The 22783-nt window shown below is 44.8% G+C and overlaps 1 protein-coding gene across 5 annotated transcripts in view; it reads left to right on the top strand.

Annotated features, from left to right (window-relative positions):
* The window catches only part of USP34 (ubiquitin specific peptidase 34), a 234500-nt gene extending 225819 nt beyond the window's left edge, over positions 1-8681 (top strand). For all 5 annotated transcript variants that reach the window (XM_053247423.1, XM_053247433.1, XM_053247443.1 and 2 more), the window contains 6 exons: positions 544-667; positions 1692-1771; positions 2141-2281; positions 2944-3090; positions 5076-5235; positions 7420-8681. In XM_053247423.1, the coding sequence (XP_053103398.1) occupies positions 544-667; positions 1692-1771; positions 2141-2281; positions 2944-3090; positions 5076-5235; positions 7420-8027 (1260 nt within the window). In that variant the 3' untranslated portion in view covers positions 8028-8681. The remainder of the gene's footprint in view (positions 1-543; positions 668-1691; positions 1772-2140; positions 2282-2943; positions 3091-5075; positions 5236-7419) is intronic.
* Positions 8682-22783: the final 14102 nt, after the last annotated feature.

Here is a 22783-nt window from a genome sequence, read left to right as displayed (position 1 = left end):
TCCTACCAGTGAGTTCTTGTTTGTAAGAGAAAAACCTCTTCAAGAGGGATCCCATTTGGGGGTGAAGGATTGACAGGGGGTACTTAAACTCTCTCCATGGCACTGCTTCTGTGCTTCAAATTGGAGTGTGTATTTACACATGTGTGCACATGTACACACATGTTCAGCCAAGGGATGCCAAATGTATGGGATCCAGAGGGGAGAAAGCAGCAGGGAATGTGGAGTAAGCGAAATAAAAAAGGAGATAAGAAAAGGGTTAAGCACACACTCTGTTTACTGCTGTGCTTCAAGTAGCTAACCTTCTAAAGCTGCATTTCTTCCTTTCTTTTGAAAAGTCATCAGGATTTTGTTACATGCATTTGCTTTTAATGTTTGTTTTGGACCTAAATAAAGATTCAGTAGCCATTTGTGTTGCCTGTGTTTGTGCTAATGGGCAGTCTTATGCATTGCAGGAGAAATAATTTCTTTGTGAGCATAATAGTGGTGTTTCCCCATTTGATTTATTGGGGTTTCTTTGTAAACAAAGTTGCCTTAAATCTTCAGGGCAAAGATGAAGTTTACGATCGTATGCTGCTAGATTACTTCTTTTCGTATCATCAGTTCATCCATCTGCTGTGTCGAGTTGCCATCAACTGCGAGAAGTTCACAGAAACTTTAGTAAAGATGAGTAAGTGTGATGTCTTTGAGCTCTACCTAAAGCATCTTGGCACCATAGAATGTCCTCAGGAGTTTATTAAAAAGAAATAACTTTAAATAAAGCTTCATGCTTTTATTTCCTTTTCAAATGAGCCTTAGCGTATTAATTTTGCTGAGTTTGTCTCTTCTCCCACAGTGGAGGAAGGTATCCTCAAATGGATTGTACCTTCTGCTCATTCTAGGGAAACAGGGCTGTGCAAATTCCAAACTTTCTCAGTGTTGAGTTCCGATCTTCAGAACCTAAACAAAGCCTGGGTGCATCAGGAGAGGGGAAGGAAGTAGCTGTCTCTTCAGACTCAAGGAGGATGACGTTTAAAGGCCCACTGAAGACAAATGTGTGCCACTTCTCAACAAATATGAGTTTGGAAGCAGGTGGACACACATGCCACTAGCAGCCGCCAGGTTTTAAAAAGTGTTTTCTGGAAAGCTAAGCTTGTTTCTAGCTGATCTCCTTTACAGTAACAAGTGAAACTTGTTCCTGAATTTCCACCTGTCCTTCCAAACAGCAACAGGCTATTTTTAAAAAACAATATTTTACATTTGTATCCCATCCTTCCTCCAAGCAGCTCAGAGGTTAGGCTGAGTGTTAAGTGACTGGCCCAGAGTCAGCCAGTGAGTTCCATGGCTGAATGGGGATTTGAACTTGAGTCTCCCTGGTCCCAATCCAACACTAACTGCTACACTACGCTACATGCAGTGGTAAATTCATGTATGTAATTATCTATGTTGCCAACTGAGTAAACTGATAACAGCACAGAAGCAAAGCTCTGGTCACACCGAGTCTGCAGTCTTATGCACACATGGGAGTATGCCCCATTGAAAGTAATAGGACTTCTGAGTAAACAAGCATAGGCTTGTGCTGCAAGTTATATATGCAATAATAATTGATGCCTCCACATGATTCCTGTGGGATGCCTGGAACAGTGTCACTTTAGATTAAGCTTTTTATGTATTTGTTGGGAGAAATTTTCATTTTTCTTTTTCTAACATTTTAGGTGTCCTTGTCGCATATGAAGGTTTGCCTCTTCATCTAGCTTTGTTTCCCAAACTTTGGACTGAGCTCTGCCAAACTCAGGTAAAATAAAGTCTATCTGGAAAAGGAAACTTTCTCGCTCAGAGAAGCAGGGCATCCTCAGATGAGTTATGCCTTCCACTCGCTCCAGCAAGAGAAGGCTGCATGCTGATCCCCACCCAGATGCCTCAGTACCACTGGTTGCTAATTATACTTCTGGCTCTCTGGAGAAACATTATGCTGGTGCAGTGGGTTGTTGAGGATTTGCTACAGCTTTTGTGGTGTAGCTGTTCCTTCTACTGGGAGAGCTTCAAAAACCCAGTTGGAAGGAATGAGGGTTTCCTAACAGCATTGATTAGTAAGTGGCAGTCATTAGCTTCAGCAGTGACACAGATCTGATACCAGTTCCCTTTATTGCCTCTCTTGTTTCAGTCTGCTATGTCAAAGAACTGCATCAAGCTTCTGTGTGAAGATCCTGTGTTTGCAGAATACATTAAATGTATTCTGATGGATGAAAGGACCTTTCTCAACAACAACAACGTGCACACCTTCTTAATGCATTTCCTTCTCAAGGTAGGGGAAGTCACTGAGAATCTTGGCTTGAGGTCCAGATCCAGAGATTGATTGGGCTCCCACCCTATCCCTTTGGGACATACCAGCAGCTGGTGACTATGTTGTGGTACAAGGAGCCTTCCTAGAGGAGGAATGTGGTGGTGGGATGTGGCGTTCTGGCTATGGAGGTCCAACTGCAAGTTCTTGGGTCGGTTCCATTTTGGTAGATATTTGCACAGTTAATCTGCTTGAAGTAGCAAGCTGAAGCTAAGGGGTTTGTTGAGTTGGGAGTGGGAAGGAGGGCAGTAGCTCTGTCCTCTCCATGTTTTTGCCTCCGGCGGGGGGAGGGGGTGAAGAAAGCAGAGGTCTGCTAATGGATAGAGGGCTTCTGTGTGTACTCTCCTGGTGTATCTGTTTGTCTAGTGGGAGACTGTGCATGCATGCATCCCTGTGTAAGAGAACATGGTTGGGGTGTGTGTGTGAGAGCGAGAGAGAGCGCACTGCTTTGAGTGCAGTTTTTAAAATAAGATGTGTAACTGACATACATCGGGTATCGGGATTCGTGGTTTTGCTTGCCTTTACTACAGAAAGACATTTCAGCTGCCTAGAAAGTTACTCTTAATCGGTTGTATCTCCAAATCTTTAAATTTAGATTCAAATGTGCACCTTTTTATTTTTTACAGGTGCAAGGGCAGGTTTTTTCTGAAGCAAATTGTGCCGGAGTAATCAATAATTTGGTAACTAATCTGATCAACCAGTATCAGAGCCTAGAATCGGATTTTGCCAACCAGCGAGTTGAAATTTTCAAAGCAAGCTCCACTTTAAATGGGGTAAGTTTTTGACCCTCCCCTGCCATTAAGTGACAAAAACAGTGTTTCTCTTTATGCTGCACTGTCAGCAGATATATCCAAGTAGTGAAAAGTGAGATATTAAAAACTGCATTTGATACTTTCTCCAGCTGTGCCATGTCCTTTTTGAGATGAACAGCCAGAATTTCACACGATATTCCCAGGAAGAGCAGAACAGATTCACACAGCATGTTTCAGTTGCTGTTTTAATTTCAGTCTTGTCAGTTGTTCCATTTCACTCCTGCATCGTTGAAATGTTCCACCGCTCCACCACCACCCTGTAGAGGCTCCCCAAAAAGCTCTCCCCCTGCCCCGGTCCTACATGTGGTGAGTGTTGCACATAAAAGCTCCCCATGCCATTTCAGTCTAAGACTGCTGGAACCTCCCTGTTGAAGGGGGTGGGCATGAGAAACCAAAACCTCCACACAATTTGGGAGCCTATGTGAAAGGGAGCTTTTAATAGGAAGTACCGTATTTTTCAGACCATAAGACGCACTTCCCCCCCCCCCAAAAAAAGTGGGGGGGAAATGAGGGTGCGTCTTATAGTCCGAATGCTGTCCAGTAGGGGTGTGCACGGAACCACAAACTGCGGTCCGGCACTGGGTGGGGGGGTACCTTTAAGAGCGGCGGGAGGGTTTACTTACCCCTCCCGCCGCTCTCTCGCTTGCCGCCGTAATTATTTGATTACGATAATTGGGGCAACAGGACACCAGCTGCCCCGCCCGCCCAGATTAGGGGCTGAATCGGCCCAAGCTACTGCCGCCACCCACCGCCCACCCGCCCTCCCAGCTGCCCGAGTCCTCACCACCTTCTTCGGCCCGCGTCAGTCGGGCCGATCAGGGACCCGCAATTGGAGAAGGAGAGAGGAGCTCACAAACAGAGCTCCTCTCTCTGCAAAGCCTCGGCCCGAACTGGCGCTTTGGGCTCAAAGGATGCCTGGGAGTTCCGACTTCGGAACTCCCAGGCGTCCTTTGCGCCCAAAGCGCCAGTTCAGGCCGAGGCTTTGCAGAGAGAGGAGCTCTGTTTGCGAGCTCCTCTCTCCTTCTCCAATTGCGGGTCCCTGATCGGCCCGACTGACGCGGGCCGAAGAAGGTGGTGAGGACTTGGGCAGCTGGGAGGGTGGGCGGGCGGCCGCAGCAGTAGCTTGGGCCGATTCGGCCCCTAATCCGGGGGGATTATTTTAGTATACCGGTACTATTTGGTTCAGAATAATTTTTTCTTGTTTTCCTGCTCTAAAAACTGGGTGCGCCTTATGGTCAGGTGCGTCTTATGGTCTGAAAAATACGGTATGTTCCACATCCCTGGGACAACTATAGAGAAGGCTTGCTTCTAAGTTGCCACCAGGCGAATGGGTGGCACCCTTAATGAACTTCCTTTCTTAATAATGCAAAAATGTTGCTAATCATAGTTAGGCTCACAGCTCTGGCTCATGTCACCAGCATTTCCAGGGCCCTTGTGTGTGTCTCATGGTTGAAGCTACTGTGCTCACTAAAGACAGTTGCCCTATGTTCTACAGCCATACGGCAATGGGAAAAGGGCTGCCCCCTTGCAAGGAAGCTGCGTAGTAGCTGTGCAGCATGCTCAACCCTCAGGGACATATTTCTGGAAGACAGAAGAACTTTTGGAGAGAGGGCAGAGAAGCATAAATGGCTTTCCTTTCCTCCTCTGCATGTGCTTGGCTGCGGAATAACCCTTCCCCACATTTACTCTGCAGCCGTCTCACAACCCTTCTTCCATCCTCCTCCTATGGCTGCAGAACACATGGCCTAGTGTCCCAGTGAGCCAGATGCCTGTCTGAAACTACAGAAACATTCTCCATAGTGTAAAATTGATTCCGGAGTCTTTTCTGCTGGGATAGGGGCATCTGAGGTCCTTTTCAGGTACAACTATGTACTCGTACGCACAAGAGCACTATGGATTATGAACTGAAGCTCCAGTCATTAGCTTTACCTGGATTTTTGTTGCAGGACCTTCGAGCCCTCACTCTGCTGCTTTCTGTGCACACTCCAAAACAGCTGAATGCTGCCCTGATTCCAACGTTGCAAGAACTGCTCAATAAATGTAGGACTTGTCAACAGCAGAAAAACTCTCTGCAGGAGCAAGAAGCCAAAGAAAGAAAAACTAAAGGTTTGTTTAGTCCATACTTGGAATCGTCCTTGATTTCTGCCTCTTACTCAAGTCCTGTCTCTCTCTAGGTGCTGACTAGTTCTTCTTAATTGAATCAGACTGAGCTCGTGCACTCTCATTTTATCTTTCTCTTGCTTATTTCCTGCCATCTTGCCCTGTTTTCTTATTGGTATTCCTCCAATCCCAATCCAGAATACTTCTAATCTTTTTTTTTTAGGTCATCCTAGTTCATCCTAGTTGCCCCTGCTAATTTGGCAAAGAGGCACCTTTTTACGTGGTGATTCTCTTTATTTAGCAGGGGGAGAGTAACTGGCCCTATCCACCCCCAGCACAGTACATCCAGTGACTGTTGTTGGTGTCTCTCTTATGTTTCTTTTTAGATTGTGAGCCCATTGGGGACAGGGAGCCATCTTATTTATTTATTACTTCTCTGTGTAAACTGCCCTGAGCCATTTTTGGAAGGGCAGTATAGAAATCAAATAAATAATAGTAATAATAATCTCTAGCATGAAATAAAAGCAAATGCTTCATTCTTGATATAGATCAGTGATTCCCAAACTGATTGCCACAAGAGGGCTGCATCTAAAGTAAGCCCCATGTTGGATGTATCCGATAGGGATGTGCACGGAACCGGCTCCCTTCAAGCTGCTGGTGGAGCAGGGGCGGCTTTAAGGACAGGGGAAGGTGCATTCCCCCCCCCACACACACACACGCTTCTCCCTCCAGCGCGCTGTGCATAAATAGTTCAGTGAGGCTGCAGCATACTTCCTTGCTGCCTCGTTGTTTCAGTGACCGGAAGTGCCGTGTGGGCGGGCAGACAGGTCCGCGTACACAGCACTTCCGGTCACTGAAACCATGGGGTGGCAAGGAGGTATGCCGCCGCTGGACTATTTATGCACAGAGTGCCTGAGGGGGAAGCGCGCAGGGGTGGGGGGAGTGCACCCTCCCCCATCCTTAACGCCACCACCATGTTCGAACGTGGGGGTTCCGAACCCGTTCAGCATTTGAAGAATAGAATGCTGAACAGATTCGTGCAGATCCTTAGTCCACCACTCTCTAGACCAGTTGAGCACTGATTTCTACCTGTTCCCACCAATTACGGACAGAGATGTAAGGACACATTGGCTTACAGGTATCACCATTGCCCACCCAGAAGCATCACCATGGCTTGGAAAACTTGGTCTTATCCTTAAGCTCTGATTGACTGGGTAAAATAGTCTGATGCTGGGACGCAGTTTTAACTGGGCTATCCTGTACTTGCAAGGGAAACCACTGCTCTTTCTTTATATGTTATGATATATATACCCTGCTTTTCACCCACTAGCCACCTAATGGTGCAGTGGGGAAGTAACTTGCCTAGGGAGCAAGAGGTTGCTGGTTCAAATCCCTGCCGGTATGTTTCCCAGACTATGGGAAACACCTATATTGGGCAGCAGTGATATAGGAAGATGCTGAAAGGCATCATCTCATACTGCGTGAGAGGAGGCAATGGGAAACCCCTCCTGTATTCTACCAAAGACAACCACATGGTTCTGTGGTCGCCAGGAGTCGACATAGACTTGACGGCACTTTACTTTTCACCCAAGATTGAGAAGGTGTATTTACAATAAAAGTGGATTACAGACTCCTCAATCGACCTACGATAATGGTGGCTTGAAAAGGTGGGTTACCATAGAAAAGCATCTTTTTACATCTACAAAAAGGTATTAGAGATCTACAGATGTGTGTGTGGCAAACTTCTTCTGGCCTCTGGCAGTTGATAAGGTCTGGGTTCCAGGCTCAGAGGGAGGCTCTGGTGGGAATAGCCTAGAACCCAGACCTTATCAACTGCCAGAGGCCAGAAGAAATTTGCCACACACACATCTGTGGCTCTCTAATGGAAGAAGATGCTGCTAAAGATGTAATCCCACAAAAGCTTCTGTTCCATTGAGGTCTGGAAGCTGCTTGAGAAAATCTGTGAATCTTGTACAAATCAATGTTGCCTCCATTTTTAATCCACACAGTAACAATTCCCCTCCCCCCCAGTTATCCAGAGTTTTGGAAAGTACTGATATAGTGCTTTCTATAGGAACCTGCCCAGACTCACAAGTTTTGCGTGGTACAGAAATATGCTAAGTAATTAAATAAATAAAATAGAGCAAATTGGATCTGTATGTTTCAAAGCGCCCTGTTTTGACTTTGCAGATGATGAAGGAGCTACTCCTGTTAAAAGAAGACGGGTTAGCAGTGATGAGGAGCATGCAGTGGACAGTTGCATCAGTGATCTGAAAGCAGAGCCCAGGGAAGCCTTGACTCCAGCAAGCACCTCCGATAATGAGACAAGAGACTCCTCCATCATTGACCCAGGCACTGAGCAGGACCTGCCCTCTCCTGAAAACAGCTCCATTAAGGAGTACCGGATGGAAGTTCCGTCTTCATTCTCTGAAGACATTATGCTAGCCACCCGGTCACAGCATGGGGAGGATCAGCCAGGCAGTGGTAGATTTGAAGAATGTAAAGAGCTGAGGGAGCCACCCGGCTCCAAGGATTCCAACATTGAGGAGGACGCAGAGTTCCCCTCCACTTCTATTTCTGCCGTTCTTTCTGACCTCACAGATTTGAAAAGCTGTGAAGGTCAAGCCTCGCAGGACCCCGAATCTGGCTTACCGCTCAGTTGTAGCCATTCCAGAGGACTCTTGAGTCACATGCAGCAGCAGCAGCAAGACATTTTAGACATCCTCTGCAGGACCATTGAGTCAGCAATTCACATGGTCACAAGGATATCTGGCAAAGGAAACCAAGCTGCTTCTTGACAATGGAGGAGCATGTCTGCTTTTAAAGTCGTTTTTTTCCCCTTCAGAAACAATGCTGTTTGTATAAGTTTTGCTTATTTCTGTTTTGTGCTTCAGTTTGTCCAGTGCTTTCTGCTTGAATGGCAAGATTAAATTTATATGCTTAATTCTTGGTCAGGCAGAACTCCAGATTTAAAAAGATCTAGCATCTACCGTACACTTTCTTAAAGGGCAATCAGATAATGAATATGTTTTATGTAATTTAAAGTTCACTGTAGTGGCTTTCATTTAATATGGCTGTCTGGGAGAACAGGGTCTCCTCGCCCTGTATGGTGTAATTTAAACTTATGGCATTTTTACTGTGTATAATATGGTGTCCTCTGTGCCAGTTTTGTACCTTACAATAGAGGCAGATTGCCTCCAATCTCTGTGGTTCTTATTATCAAAATTAAGTTTACTTGTATACTAAACAACCACAAGAAATTTGATTCTGTAAAGAATCCTCTTTAGCTGTGGCCTGACAGTATATAATATATATATATATATGGTGCTTTATTTAACAGAATACCTGTGGAGGAAATAAAGCACACTTGATGTAAAATTAATTGTTTTATTTTTATTGACATGACCGATTGCTATTCTGTGCACTTCATTAAACTGATTGTGACGACTTTTCATTCGTTTTTATGTATGTTGCCTCAGTGGTCCAGTTTCTTGCCAGAAATGCAAGCAGAAAGAGATGCATGCATATTTCATGGTCACGCTGTTATCTGACACTTCTGCTGTGGTGGGAGCTTACCCATTCTTGTGAATAATGTACAAAGTTGTTTAGCACTTTTTAAAAGCTCTACCACATATTGCAAATTCCTAGTGAAGCTGTCTTCTTGCCGAAATTCTAGTCCTTTTTAAGTCTCACTTGGGTGAACTATAAGGATTTGCTTTCAGCCAGACCGGAAAGCAGCACATGTGGAAATGAGAGTGCATGGGTGAGAGTGTGCGATAAGAACATAACATAAGAACAGCCCTACAGTGTTCCCTCTAACAGGGATTCTCAGATGTTGTTGACTACAACTTGCATAATCCCCAAGCAAAAGCCATTGCAGCTAGAGATTCTGGGAGTTGTAGTTAGTGGCTATCACCATATCCCATGGCAAAGAATTCTATAGATTAATTATGCACTGTGTGGAAAAAGTACTTCTTGTTGGTCCTAAATTTCCCGACGTTCAGTTTCATGGGATGACCCTTGGTTCTAGTGTTGTGAGAGAGGGAGAAACATTTCTCTGTCCATTCTCTTCACACCATGGATAATTGTATAGATCTCTATCATCTCTCCTCTTAGTCGCCTGCTTTCCAAAGTTAAGAGCCCCAGATACTATAGCCTAGCCTCACAAGGAAGGTGCTCCAGGCCCCTGACCATCTTGGTTGCCCTCTACTGCACGTTTCCCAGGTCTACAATATCCTGCTTAAGATTCAGTGACCAAAACTGTATGCAGTACAGTTGTGGCAACATAGATTTGTATAAGGGCTTTATAATATTAGCATTTTTGTTTTCAGTCCCTTTCCTAATGATCCCTAGCATGGGATTGGCATTTTTCACAGCTGCCATGCACTGAGTAGATACTTTAATGAGCTGTCCACCACAACTCCAAGATCCCTCTCTTGATCAGTCACCAACAGCTCAGATCCCATCAACGTATACTTGAAGTTGGGGGTTTTCATCCCAATGTGCATCACTTTACACTTGCCAACATTGAAGCGCATTTGCCATTTTGTCACCCACTCCCCCTGTTTGGAGATATCCTTTTGGAGCTCCTCACAATCTGTTTTGGATTTCACCACCTGAAAGAATTTGGTATCATCTGCAAATCTGGCCACCTCGCTGCTTACCCCTGCTTCTAGATTATTTATGAATAAATTAAAAAGCACCGGTCCCAGTACAGATCCCTGGGGGGACCCCACTTCTTTCTTCCCTCCATTGTGAAAATTCTCCATTTATCCCTACCCTCTGTTTCCTGTCCTTCAGCCAGTTAGCAATCCACATACGTACTTCTCCCCTTATCCCATGACTGCTAAGTTTTCTCAGTAGTCTTTGATGAGGAACTTTGTCAAAAGCTTTTTAGAAGTCCACGTATATTATGTCAACTGGATCACCTTTATCCACATACTTGTTGACACTCTCAAAGAACTCCAAAAGTTTTGTGAGGTAAGATTTACCTTTGCATAAGCCTTGCTGGTTCTATCCCAGTAGGGCCTGTTCTATGTGCTTTACAATTTTATCCTTGAGGATGCTTTCCATCAATTTGCCTGGAACAGACGTTAAGCTAACCGGCCTGTAATTTCCCAGATCGCTCCTGGATTCCTTTTTGAAAATTGGTGTTACATTTGCTGCTTTGCAATCCTCCGTACAGAGCCTTATTGCAGGGATACGTTATATATTTTAGCAAGGTGGTCAGCAATTTCACATTTGAGTTCTTTGAGGACTCTTGGATGGATGCCATCCGGCCCTGGCGATTTGCTAGTTTTCAGTTTTTCCAGACAGTTCAGAACATCATCTCTTGTCACTGCTATCTGACTCAGTTCTTTAGCCTCCATCCCTGAAAAGCCTGGCTCAGGAACAAGTACATTCTCAGTATCCTCTGCCGTGAAGACAGACGCAAAGAACTCATTTAGCTTCTCTGCAATCTCCATATCCTTAATAATCCCTTTCACTCCCTCATTATCCAAAGGTCCAATTGCCTACCTGGCAGGTTTCCTGCTTCTGATGTATTTAAAGAAGTTTTTGTTATTCCCCTTGATACTTTTACCTAAATGTTCCTGTTCTCATTTGGGCAGGCCTTCCAATTTTGGAAGGAAGTCTTATTCCCTTTTATGACTTCCTTGACATTACCTATTATCCATGCTGGCATCCTCCTGGATTTAGTGGTACCTTTCCTCCTTTTGGATATACAGTCTAACTGGGATTCTGGTATTGTGGTTTTGAGTAAACCATGCATTCTGGAGTGAAGTGACTCTCCTAAATTTCCTTTTCAGCTTTTTTTTCACCATACTCCTCATTTTGGAGAAGTTTCCTCTTCTGAAATTCAAAGTGTCTGTATTAGACTTCCTTGATGATTCTCTCCCCACATGTATGCTGAATTTGATCACACTATGGTCACTGTTCCCTAAAGGGTCGATGACACTGACATCACGTACCAGGTCCTGGGTGCCACTCAGGATTAAGTCCAAGGTCACCTTCTCTCTGGTTGGTTCCAAGTCCAACTGTTCTAGGGCACCGTCATTCAACCCAATCTATTTGTGGATAATTGAAGTCACCCATAATTACTGCCCTGCCTCTCTTTGATGCGTCCCTGATTTCCTGCTGCAACTCCCAGTCACTGTCAGCGTTTTGATCTGGTGGGTGATAGCACATCCCCAGTAGCACATTTCCTTTCAGGCCTTGTATTGTCACCCACAGGGTTTCTGTGGAGGACTCCAGTCCACTTACGTTTTCCACCTTGTTAGATTCTATCCCTTCTTTAACATACTGTGCTACTCCACCTCCAAGGCGTCCCTCCTTGTCCTTTCTATAGAGTTTATATCCAGGGATAACAGTGTCCCACTGGTTCTCACTGTTCCACCATGTTTCTGTTATGCCCACTATATCTATTTCTGTGTTAGCAACTAAACACTCCAGCTCACCCATCTTGGCTCGGAGGCTTCTGGCATTGACATATAAGCACCTATAGGCTGAATCTTTTTTCTGGTGTATGTCATCTGTCTTTTGACTCTTTGACCAGCCAACACAGCCTTCTGTCTGTTCTTTATGTGGTTCTGCTCTGTCCCCCTTATGCACCCTCACACTTTAAGGGATGGCATTTGCCGAACCGGATACTGTCCAGCTCTTGTTGGCTATTCCCCAGGCATCATTTTAAAAGCTGCTCTGCAACCTTTTTTATTTTAAGTGCCAGCAGTCTGGTTCCATCTTGGTTCAAGTGCAGCCCATCCCTTTTGTACAGGCCTTGCTTGCCCCAAAATGTATCCCAGTGCCTAACAAATCTAAACTCCTCCCTGCACCAACATCTCATCCATGCATTGAAACCCCTCAGCTCTGCCTGTCTCACTGTACCTGCGTGTGGAACAGGTAGCATTTTTGAGAATGCTACCTTGGGGGTCCTGGGCTTCAAAATGCTACCTATCAGCCTAAATTTGGCTTCCAGGACCTCCTGCCATTTCCCCACATTGTTGGTGCTGACGTGCACCACGACAGCTGTTTCCTCTCCAGCACTGCCTAAGAGCCTATCTAGGCACTGCGTGATGTCCGCAAACTTTGCACCAAGCAGGCAAGTCACCGTGCAGTGTCACAAACCCACCTCTCTATACCTCTAATGATTGAATTGCCCACTACAAGGAGGTCCCCACCCGCCAGAGGAGTATCCCCTGTGTGAGAAGATATGGGCTAATCATCCACAGAAGGGGTCCCTTCTAAAAGAGCATTTCTCTCTTCCTCAGACCGATGTCCTCCTTCCTTGAGACCTCCATTCTCCCTGACAGCAGCGAAGCTATCAGCCCTGGAGTGGGATGCCTCTACCACGTCCCTGAAGGTCTTGTCCGCATGCTCTCTGTTTCTCTGAGCTTTTCCAGATCCACCACCTTGGTCTCGAGGGAACAAACTTGTTCCCTGAGAGCCAGAAGCTCTTTGCACCGAGCACACACCCATGACTTCTGCCCATGGAGCAAATAGTCATACATGTGGCACTCTGTGCAATACACTGGGAAGTGCTCCCTCTCCTGCTGGCTTTCTAGCTTCATGGTGGTTTTCTTGGCTGTTTACAGTATTTAGAAATAGTTTATTTGAAGGATAGGACTCAGCTGTTATGGTCAGCTATTTAACTGTCCAAACAGCCTTTCTCAGGAATATGAGGGGGGATTTGTACTTACCTTCTCTTCTCCACCGGGCTCCTTGTGATCACAGAAGCTTGTTCCAGGCTCCCCCGCTAAACTCCTGAAAAACTCCAACATTCTGTTTGCTAGACCTGTTGGCTATGCTCTGTTCACTGTGCTCTCGGGCCTTCACCTCCTATGTAGAGAGTAGGCTTCCAACTGAGACACAGGATGTGGGTCAAAGGAATGTGGGGCCTCCCCCAGCCCTAGCTGATTCCACCCACTCGAGGCAGGGACAAACTAAAACAGAGAAATTTGCTAGCCCTGGCAAATAACACACACAGAGACTATGCTAGCCTTGGCAAATACACACACAGACTAGGACTTATCCCTTAAAGAGAAACCAGCCCCTCAAAATCTCCACTCCTCCTGTTAGTTAGTTTAAAGTGGGGGAAGGCTAGATGTTGTTGATTAGAAAAGCTTGCTCACCCCCTGAAGCTGCTCCTGGTCTTTCCAGAGTAGGCTTCCAACTGTGCATAGAGTTCCTGGGTCTCCTTTTCAATTCTCTACATGTGAGACTTTATCTACCTGATCGCAGGATTCAGGCTATCCTCTTGCTAGCCACCACAGTGGCTGCCCAATGATGCCACATAGCTCGAGTCATTCAGCAGCTTTTGGGCTACATGGCCTCCACCACTCACATACTCCCTCATGCTTTCCTCCTTTCCAGACAGCTGCAACATTGGTTCCTACACAACTGTCACCCTCAATTCGACCCACAGAGCTGCTGGTTGCATGTGCCTCGTCACGTACGCCTCTCCCTCCTCTGGTGGCAAGAGCCACACAACCTCTGCCATGAAACTCCGTTTCACACTCCACCTCCTCGGTTTGTTCTAACTACAGAGGCGTCAGAAACCGGCTGGGCAACTCACATGGATGGCCTCAACTTACAAGGCCTCTGGTCTCTATACAAAGCCACCCATTACATCAGTTACCTAGAACTCTGAGCTATCTTCAAGGCCCTTCAAGGTTTCCTTCCACTTCTCATTCACTCTACAGTCACTATTCAGACAGACAACACCACCGCAAAGTCCTACCTCAACAGACAAGGTGGTACGACTTTGACATCCCTTCTCTATCTCACCATGGATCTCTTGCACTGGTGCATTTCCCACTTGATCACACCCAAAGCGATTCATATCTGTGGCATCGCCAACACTCAAGCAGACGACCTCAGCAGAACAGGAGTCACCTCCCATGAGTGACAACTGCACCGCCAAATTCTCAAGACTCTCTTTCACCGCTGGTTCCACTCAGATATAGACCACTTTGCCACTAAATGCTCAATCCCACCGTTACTGCTCCAGGGCAGGCCTCGGCCTTTGGTCCCTAGGAGATGCATTCACAATCTCTTTGGCATGACTCTCAGCGTACATATTCCTTCCCATTCCTCTGATACCCAGAATCCTGCTAAAGACCCTGCAATACCAGCCAGAGTGCATTCTCATCACCCCATGGTGGCCCAGGAGACCATGGTTCCCTTGCCTCCTAAACCTCTCCTTTCACAAGTACCACCACTTTCCTCCACTGTTCCACCTTTTTTTATTTCAAAATTTTATTAACTTTTAACAATAACAGTCATAATAAACACAATTACAAATTGACTTCCCGCACACCTCTTTTCGTGATAACAACTATAAATTTTACCCTTATAATATTAATAAAAAGCACAAATTTAAACCTTCCACCACCATTAATCTACCCAACCTGCATTTCAGATTTCAAATCCAGCTGTAAGATCCATAGTAGGAATTCTTTAAATACAACAAAAATAATTTCCAATCTTCTTTAAAACATTCTAAGTTTTAGTCTCTTATCAGTGTTATAAATTTTGCCATCTCCACACTTTCCCTCACCTTCTTTCACAGCAGTCCGGCTAACTTCTACATCCGGATGTCCTCTGCCTCACAGAGTGGTAGATCAAACCGCCTTTCCATCAAAATTCCAACATGTCATAATGGCTTCACGTAAATCCACTACGATAAAGTCCTATCAACATAAATGGCTACACTTTCTTCCCTTCCTTACAGCTAAGGGACTATTCCCCAGAATCTTACTTGACTACACATCTGTTCCTACCTCCTCTCCCTAAAAGAAGCGGGTTTCAAGCTATTCTCCCTGAGAGTTAATCTAGCTGCCATCGTCGCCCACTCTCCTCCCACTTCTCCACTTTGGTTACGAGACCCTACCATTAAACTCTTCTTAAAGGGCCTCTTTCACCTTTACTCTGATGCCCCAATTGTAGCTCCTTCATAGGACCCTTTCCCTCATACTCACCTGCTTGATGGGGGCCCTGTTCAAACCCATGGCCTCCTCATCCAATAATCTCTCCTGCAAAGTGGCCTTAGTGGCGATCACTACTACACGAAGAGCCAGTGAACTCAGAGCTCTTCGAGTTGATTCCCCCTACTTGATTTTCCATAAAGACAAGGTAGTCCTTCGTACCAACATCTCCTTTTTACCCAAGGTGGTCTCTTCTTTTCATTGTTCCCAACCTCTGACTCTACTTGTTTTCTTCCCGAACCCTTCGGACGATGCTCAAAGCCGCCTACATACACTTGAAGTCCGGAGAGCTCTAGCATACTACATTGATAGGACGTCTGGCTGGCTCTCCTCTCCATCGTTGTTCCTCTGCCACTTGGGCCACAAACTATTTCTTGTAGGGTTACTTGGGCTATTTTGTTGTGCTACCAACTTGCAAATAAGCAACTACCTCCTTCTCTAAAAGCTCACTCCACTAGGGCCATGGCAGCCTCTGCTGCATTTGACAAAGTCATTCCACTGGATGTTACCTGCCAAGCTGCTACATGGGTGTCACCTCACTCCTTTATGTAGCACTATGACTTGGACATCCGTTCTCGCCGGGATGCCGCCTTTGGCACTGCAGTTTTGCAATCATTCTTTGCATGACGTCCCACCTCCAGGTAAGGTTTGCACAGGGTTTGCAGCTTGCTATGCGCCCAGTCGTGTTGAGCACAGAGAACACGTTGAAGAGCAGCAGGTTGCTTACCTGTAACTTTCGTTCTTCTAGTGGTCATCTGTGCTCTTACACGCCTGCCCACTCTCTCCTCTTAAATCTCTTAGGTCGATGGACTCGGTCACTGAGGAGGACTACTGGGACACATGCGTACTACATCAAAGGGGGCAGGGCTACCGCCCATTTCAGAGAGGTCTTTCAGCTTGGAGAAACTCCGATGAGGTCTCTGCGTAGGTGCAAAGCCAAATCATGTAAGAGCACAAATAACCACCAGAAGAACTGAAGTTACAGGTAAGCAACTTCTTGTTATTTCGCTTTGTCCTTTGATTGCCTCAGTGAGGGTAAAGGAATGCCATGGTGTTTGATGCCTTTTGGTCTTGGGGGGATGTGTGAAGTTGGTGCATACACTGAATATCCTTCTTACTGATGTTGTCAGAGTATTCAACAGGGCATTCTTTGGAGGATTTTCCTGTTAAGAGCACAGTCGTAAATTTCAGAGTGGCGCTAGGAACACCATTTGGATTCCTTTTAGATTTGGTAATGTGATACAGAAATCAGAAGAAGGAGACCGTAGAATCAATATAAGTTGGGCTTGTTCATTCAAATTACAAATGAGAGAAGTTAAAATGATATTCTTAGCATTGGTTGCCAAAGATGTCATTAGACAATGACTATTCTAAAATGACTTCTGCAAAAAAAAATTTCACAGCATATGCTAATATTCTGGAAGTTAGAGCACATCTTAATTAATTAATTAATTAATTAATTGAAGAGCACATTTTATAGTGGTGATATTTAGCAGGGGGAGAGCAACTGTTCCTATCCGGTCCCAGCACAGCATCCCTCCAGTGGCTGTTGATGGTATCTACATTACCTTTTTAGCTTGTGAACTCTTTTGAGACAGGGAGCCATCTCCTCCACCACCACCCCCGTGTAAATCACTGAGAACTTTTTTGTTACTTTTATTACTACAGATATTTTGTATAAATATTTGTTGTGGTAATAGTAGTAAATTAAATGTGTGGCCCATTCTTCAATACATATATTTCCTGGGCAGCCTACAAATATTACAGCACAACTATAACATCAAAATTCAAACCCCAAAACTGACAAAATATCAACACCAATATTGCTGATTATTCCTGGCCACCAAAAACCAGTTTGAATAAATCAGATATTTATGCTGTTTCTGGAAGATGCAGAGGTTCAGGTTTTGGTGAGTCTCCAGGGAATGAGAATTCCAAAGTTTCCAAAGCCACCAAAAACTCTCAGCACAGCCTTGCAATTCTGACTTGGTGGTGATGATGCACTTAAGAGTGTGTTCCTAGTTGGTCTTATGTTGTGCCCACTCTGTTTAGATCATCACCAGCACCTTGAGCTGAGCTTGGAAGGCAATAGAGAATCATAGGCTGTATTATTTCTAAAGTGAGAGATACTTTGGCTCAAGCTCGGCCGGGAAGCATCTCCCCGTTTCCCCCTCTCACTGGCTGGGCCTCCTCATCCATCCCTCCCTCCCTCCCACCTGGCCAGGCACAGCAGGCTTTGCACTCTTTTTTACCTCTGAAAGTCTGCTGTGCAGTGCAGCAGGATGGGGGGCAGCGGTGAGCACCTTCCACCTCCACCTCCTCCAGTTGACATAGTATACCTGGACTTCCAAAAAGCTTTTAACAAAGTTCTTCATCAAAGACTACTGAGGAAATTTAGCATTCATGGGATAAGGGGACAAACAGATACCAAACTCTTTTGGGTAGTGAAATCCAAAACAGATTGTGAGGAGCTCCAAAAGGATCTCTCTAAACTAGGTTAGTGGTGTTGGATATTCTCTGTGGTGAGAGAATTCCTTTCTCATTATAGCAGAGTGCACAGAGGCACGACACAGCGGTTTGGTTTAGTTAAGTATGCGTGTATCCTGAGAGTAAAGTAACTTGGAGCCAATTCATAGTTTCAAATCAATATAAAAGGCATTTATTAAGGAACTCCACTCTAGATAGGAAAGTGAGGAGTTAGGATCTCTAATCTATCTATCTATCTGGATGCAGATGGATTCTGCATCCTCTCTGCACATATGGTGCAGGGAGAGAAACTTGCCATGTTGCAAGGTAGACGGCCAGGTAAGAAGAGAGAGAGAAGGAAGGAAGTTGAATCCCCTAAGATTAGCAATCTACATTTCAAAGGGATAGCATCAGAGCAGTGGAGAAGGGATGACAAATGTCTTGACCCTCTAGCCCTCTGACTTACTAGTCTGTCCTCCACTGTCTGAGGCAAAGAGACAGCGCAAAGTCCTTTAACTTCCAACACCCCCTCTCTATGTCTCGTGACTCAGCTCACAAGATTCATTTTCTCTCTCAGCTTTTCAAAGCAGGGTCTCGGTAGTGGCTTAGTGAGTATGTCTGCAAGCATTTCATTTGTCGGGCAGTAGATCAGCTTGATTAGTCCATCTTTCTGCAGACTTCTCACTACATGGTACTTCATATCAATATGTTTGGTACTCCTCTTTACATCTTCTTGTTTGGAGAGTTGAATTCAGCTTTGGTTGTCTTCATACACTGGTATGGGCTGTGGTACCTCTGTACCTAGGTCCTTCAGTAGTTGACACAGCCATTGTATCTCGTGACAGCCCTGTGCAGCTGATACATATTCCGCTTCAGTGGTTGATGATGCTACTATGTCTTGCTTTCTGCTTGACCAGCTTATCGCTCCATCTCCATAGAAAATTATGTAACCACTGGTGGATTTCCTATCTGTTATATCTCCACCCCAGTCTGCATCTACATATGCTTCTAGTTTTGGTTGACTGTTAGCTTCCAAATTGAGCTTAAAGTGTGCAGTACCCTTTAGGTACCTAACAAGTCTTTTAATTGCATTCCAGTCCTTGACTGTTGGTGATGCAGTCTTTCTGCAAAGTAAGCCAACTGCTGTACTAATATCTGGCCTAGTGAGTGTACTAATGTATAAAAGCTTACCCAATGCTTCACGATATCTATGACTGTCAGATAGTAGCTCAGTTTGATCTTCTTGCTTTATGTAGTTCACTTCCATTGGAGTTGGTGTAGGATTTGCATTTTCCAGTCTGAGCAAGTTTATCAAGTCTTTGATTTTCTGTTCTTGGTTGATCAGGAAACTTCCATCTTTCTCTCTTTGTACTTGAATGCCCAAGTAGTGTGCAATGTTGCCAAGTTGCTTGACTTCCACTTCTCTGTTCAGATGATGCATTATTTCCTTGCTGTCATCTGGATTTTCATAGGCAAGAATCAAATCATCAACATACGCCAAAATGTAAGTCCACTTGCCATCTATGCATCTCGTGTATAGACAGGGATCCGCGTTGCTTCTTTTGAAGTTTGCTTGAAGCAGCATATCATTCAGTTTTATGTTCCATGCTCTGGCAGCATGCAAGAATGCAGTTTTCATGTCTAGGTGTTCAACATACATTCCTTTGCTAGCAGTAATACTTAACAGAGTCTTTACTGTGGTATGCTTAACCACTGGTGCAAAGGTTTCATCATAATCTTCTGATTGTGGTAGCTGCGATATTTCCTCCCATGATGAAGGTTCTGGTTGTTCCGCCGTTCTTGCGAGGTAGGACAGCCTCGGAGCTGGAACACCTCTGTTTGAGCACGTTGATCGCCTCGCCTCACCCTCTGTGGTCTCTTCCATTACCTCAGGTGCGTCTGGTGGATCGCTGGGGGTCTCTGTGTCGAGTGTGGTTGGTTCTGGATCTGCTGTCTCCTCCTCCTCAATTCCTCTGAGATCAGGAAGCATAATCCAGTCATCAGGGTGCTTGGTCTGGTTGCTTGCTTCGGTATAGGCCCCCTCTGAAGGTGTAGCTCTTTCATTCTCATCAAAACACACCGCTCTGCTTATGGTTATCCTGTTGGTGTCAGGATCCAGAATTCTGTAGCCTTTGGACTGTGCTGAGTAGCCTACAAAAATCCCTTTTGTGGCCCTAGCCCCTAACTTAGTCCTTTTTTCCTTTGGGATGTATGAGTAAGCCGTGCTTCCAAAGACACGCAGGTGCGTCATTGACGGCTTATGACCATGCCAAAGTTCATATGGTGGTGTTCCTATAGGCTTTGTGTGCATTCTGTTTTGTATGTATGTAGCAGTCATGATGCCTTCTCCCCAGAATTTCTGTGGGAGGTGTGCGTCAGCAAGCATGCATCTTACCATGTCCAGTAGAGTTCTGTTCTTTGACACTTCATTCTGTGATGCGTTGGAAGCTGCTGTGGTTTGATGCACGATTCCATGTTCTCTCAGGAACTGCTGTGTGGCGTTGGACATATACTCTCCTCCATTGTCTGTGCGTAGGATCTTTGGCTTCCAGCCAAATTTGTTGCTTGCCATCGCCACATATCCTCGTAATTTCTCCAGCATCTCTGATTTTTCCTTTAGTAGAAATACACACGTGTATCGTGAGAAATCATCTGTTATTGTTAGAAAATATTTTTGATTACCTATGGTTGCTGGTAGTGGTCCAGATATATCGCTGTGGATCAGGCCCAAGGGTTTTTCCATCTTCCTTTCACTCTGCTTTGGAAATGGCCTGTTTACTGCTTTGAACTCGAGACAAGAAACACAGTTAGTTACAATGTCACATGGTACAAAATCAATGCCATTAGCTAATCCCTTTTCCTTCATGTTCTGGATTGATTCAAAACTCCTGTGTCCTAGCCTTCTATGCCACAGTTGCAAGCAGTTTTCATGCAGGCATGACTTGGCAAGGTTCACTTCATTAGGCTTGTATGCCTCAGGTTGTGGTCTTTCTCTGTCTGTAGAGTGCTCTTCCACACAATAAAGGCCTTGGGATTCAGAGCCTACAAGGCAAACTTCTCCATTCTGGGTAACAACACATTGTCCATTTTTAATATACAGTTCACAGCCTTGCTTTTCTAGCTTGGAAATTGAAATCAAGGAGCTTGAGAAGTCAGGGATATACAAAACATCTCTAAGAAAAAATGGTTTAACAGATCCATCCAGCAATTTGCAATACAAAACTCCTTCGCCTTTCTTCTTGGCTTTAATTGTAGTATTATTGCCCAAATAAACAGTCTCTTCAGGAATATCAAACAGTTCAGTATAGAAACTTAGATTTTTAGAGATATGCACAGACGACCCAGAATCCAAAATGAACTTTTAATCACCTTGTATTAGATTAACATTATAATTTCTGTTTAAATATCTTCCTGTATTAAAATGATCCACATTTCTTTCAGTAGAATCAGTCCTTCTTGTCTGATTAGAGTCCTTTGTTTGATTCTTGGGACAGTTCGCCACCCTGTGGCCAAATTCGTTACATAGAAAACATCTAAAGGCTTTATTCCCAGTTCGCCTCATTTCAGCACTGGCAGTCATGTGACCTTTCTCTCTGGGTTGAGTTTCTTTGGCGGCAAAGTAATCAGATCTCTTTCTATGTAAATGTGAGGGGCCCATGCGGTTTCCTCTTGCAGCATTCCCTCCCCATCTCGGGTTACGTCTGGAATGATCAATTGTTGCTTTAAGAGCAAAGTTACTTGGCAATTCGCTTTCATAGCGTGAATTCAAAATTCTCCTTCTGCTTGTTTCAGAACACAATGTTTCCACAGCCTTTTCAAAGCTTAGATTGGTGTGGGTTTCCAGTTGGCCGATTATACTGCTATAGCTGGGGGGGCATGCTTAGGAACAGAGATTCCAGCTTCTGACTCTCTGTAAACTCCTCCCCTGCCTCTCTAAATTGAAAAAAGAAATCTTTCAAAAATCCTACAAAAATAGAAGAACAGTCCCCCTCTTTATATTGGAGATCTTGCATTTTCTTTCTAAAATTAAAGGTGTATGCCCACACTTTTTTCATATGCAAGGAATCTAGCTTGCTTAGCGTTTCCTTTGAGGTTCCAAGATTACATATAGCAAAAAGAAGATTTTTACTCACAGAAGCTGTAATCAAAGCTTGCGATTTTGCATCTTTGATAAGCCAATTTTGCCTGGCAGTCTTTTCATCATTTGTGGATCCTTCTGGCGGGGGGTCCTCTTCAGTAACGTTATGTAGTCCTTCTGCTTTCAGTGCAATCCTCAGTATTGTTTTCCATTCCAAATAGTTGTCTGCATCCAGGATAGTCAGCCTGAATTTTCCTTCTAGGTATGTAGCCATCCTCACCGGCTCCAAAAGGCAGTTGCTGTAGATTAGCAATTCAAAGTGTCCACGCTAGATCTCAATGGATCTCCTGGAACAAACCTAACTCTCTAGTTGCAGCACACACAGCTCAAAATACTGGGCTCCCATAACCTGTTGGATATTCTCTGTGGTGAGAGAATTCCTTTCTCATTATAGCAGAGTGCACAGAGGCACGACATAGCAGTTTAGTTTAGTTAAGTATGCGTGTATCCTGAGAGTAAAGTAACTTGGAGCCAATTCATAGTTTCAAATCAATATAAAAGGCATTTATTAAGGAACTCCACTCTAGATAGGAAAGTGAGGAGTTAGGATCTCTAATCTATCTATCTATCTGGATGCAGATGGATTCTGCATCCTCTCTGCACATATGGTGCAGGGAGAGAAACTTGCCATGTTGCAAGGTAGACGGCCAGGTAAGAAGAGAGAGAGAAGGAAGGAAGTTGAATCCCCTAAGATTAGCAATCTACATTTCAAAGGGATAGCATCAGAGCAGTGGAGAAGGGATGACAAATGTCTTGACCCTCTAGCCCTCTGACTTACTAGTCTGTCCTCCACTGTCTGAGGCAAAGAGACAGCGCAAAGTCCTTTAATTTCCAACAAGTGGATGACAAAGTGGCAAATGTGGTTCAATGTTGGCAAGTGTAAAGAGATGCACAGTAGGATGAAAAACCCCAACTTCAAGAATACGCTGATGAGATCTGAGCTGTCGGTGACTGACCAGGAGAGGGATCT

The sequence above is a fragment of the Hemicordylus capensis genome, chromosome 1 (assembly GCF_027244095.1).
Source record: "Hemicordylus capensis ecotype Gifberg chromosome 1, rHemCap1.1.pri, whole genome shotgun sequence".
NCBI classification, from domain to species: Eukaryota; Metazoa; Chordata; class Lepidosauria; order Squamata; family Cordylidae; genus Hemicordylus; species Hemicordylus capensis.
The sequence above is the reverse complement of the archived record's forward strand: the minus strand, read 5'-3'. Positions and strand labels throughout refer to the sequence as shown.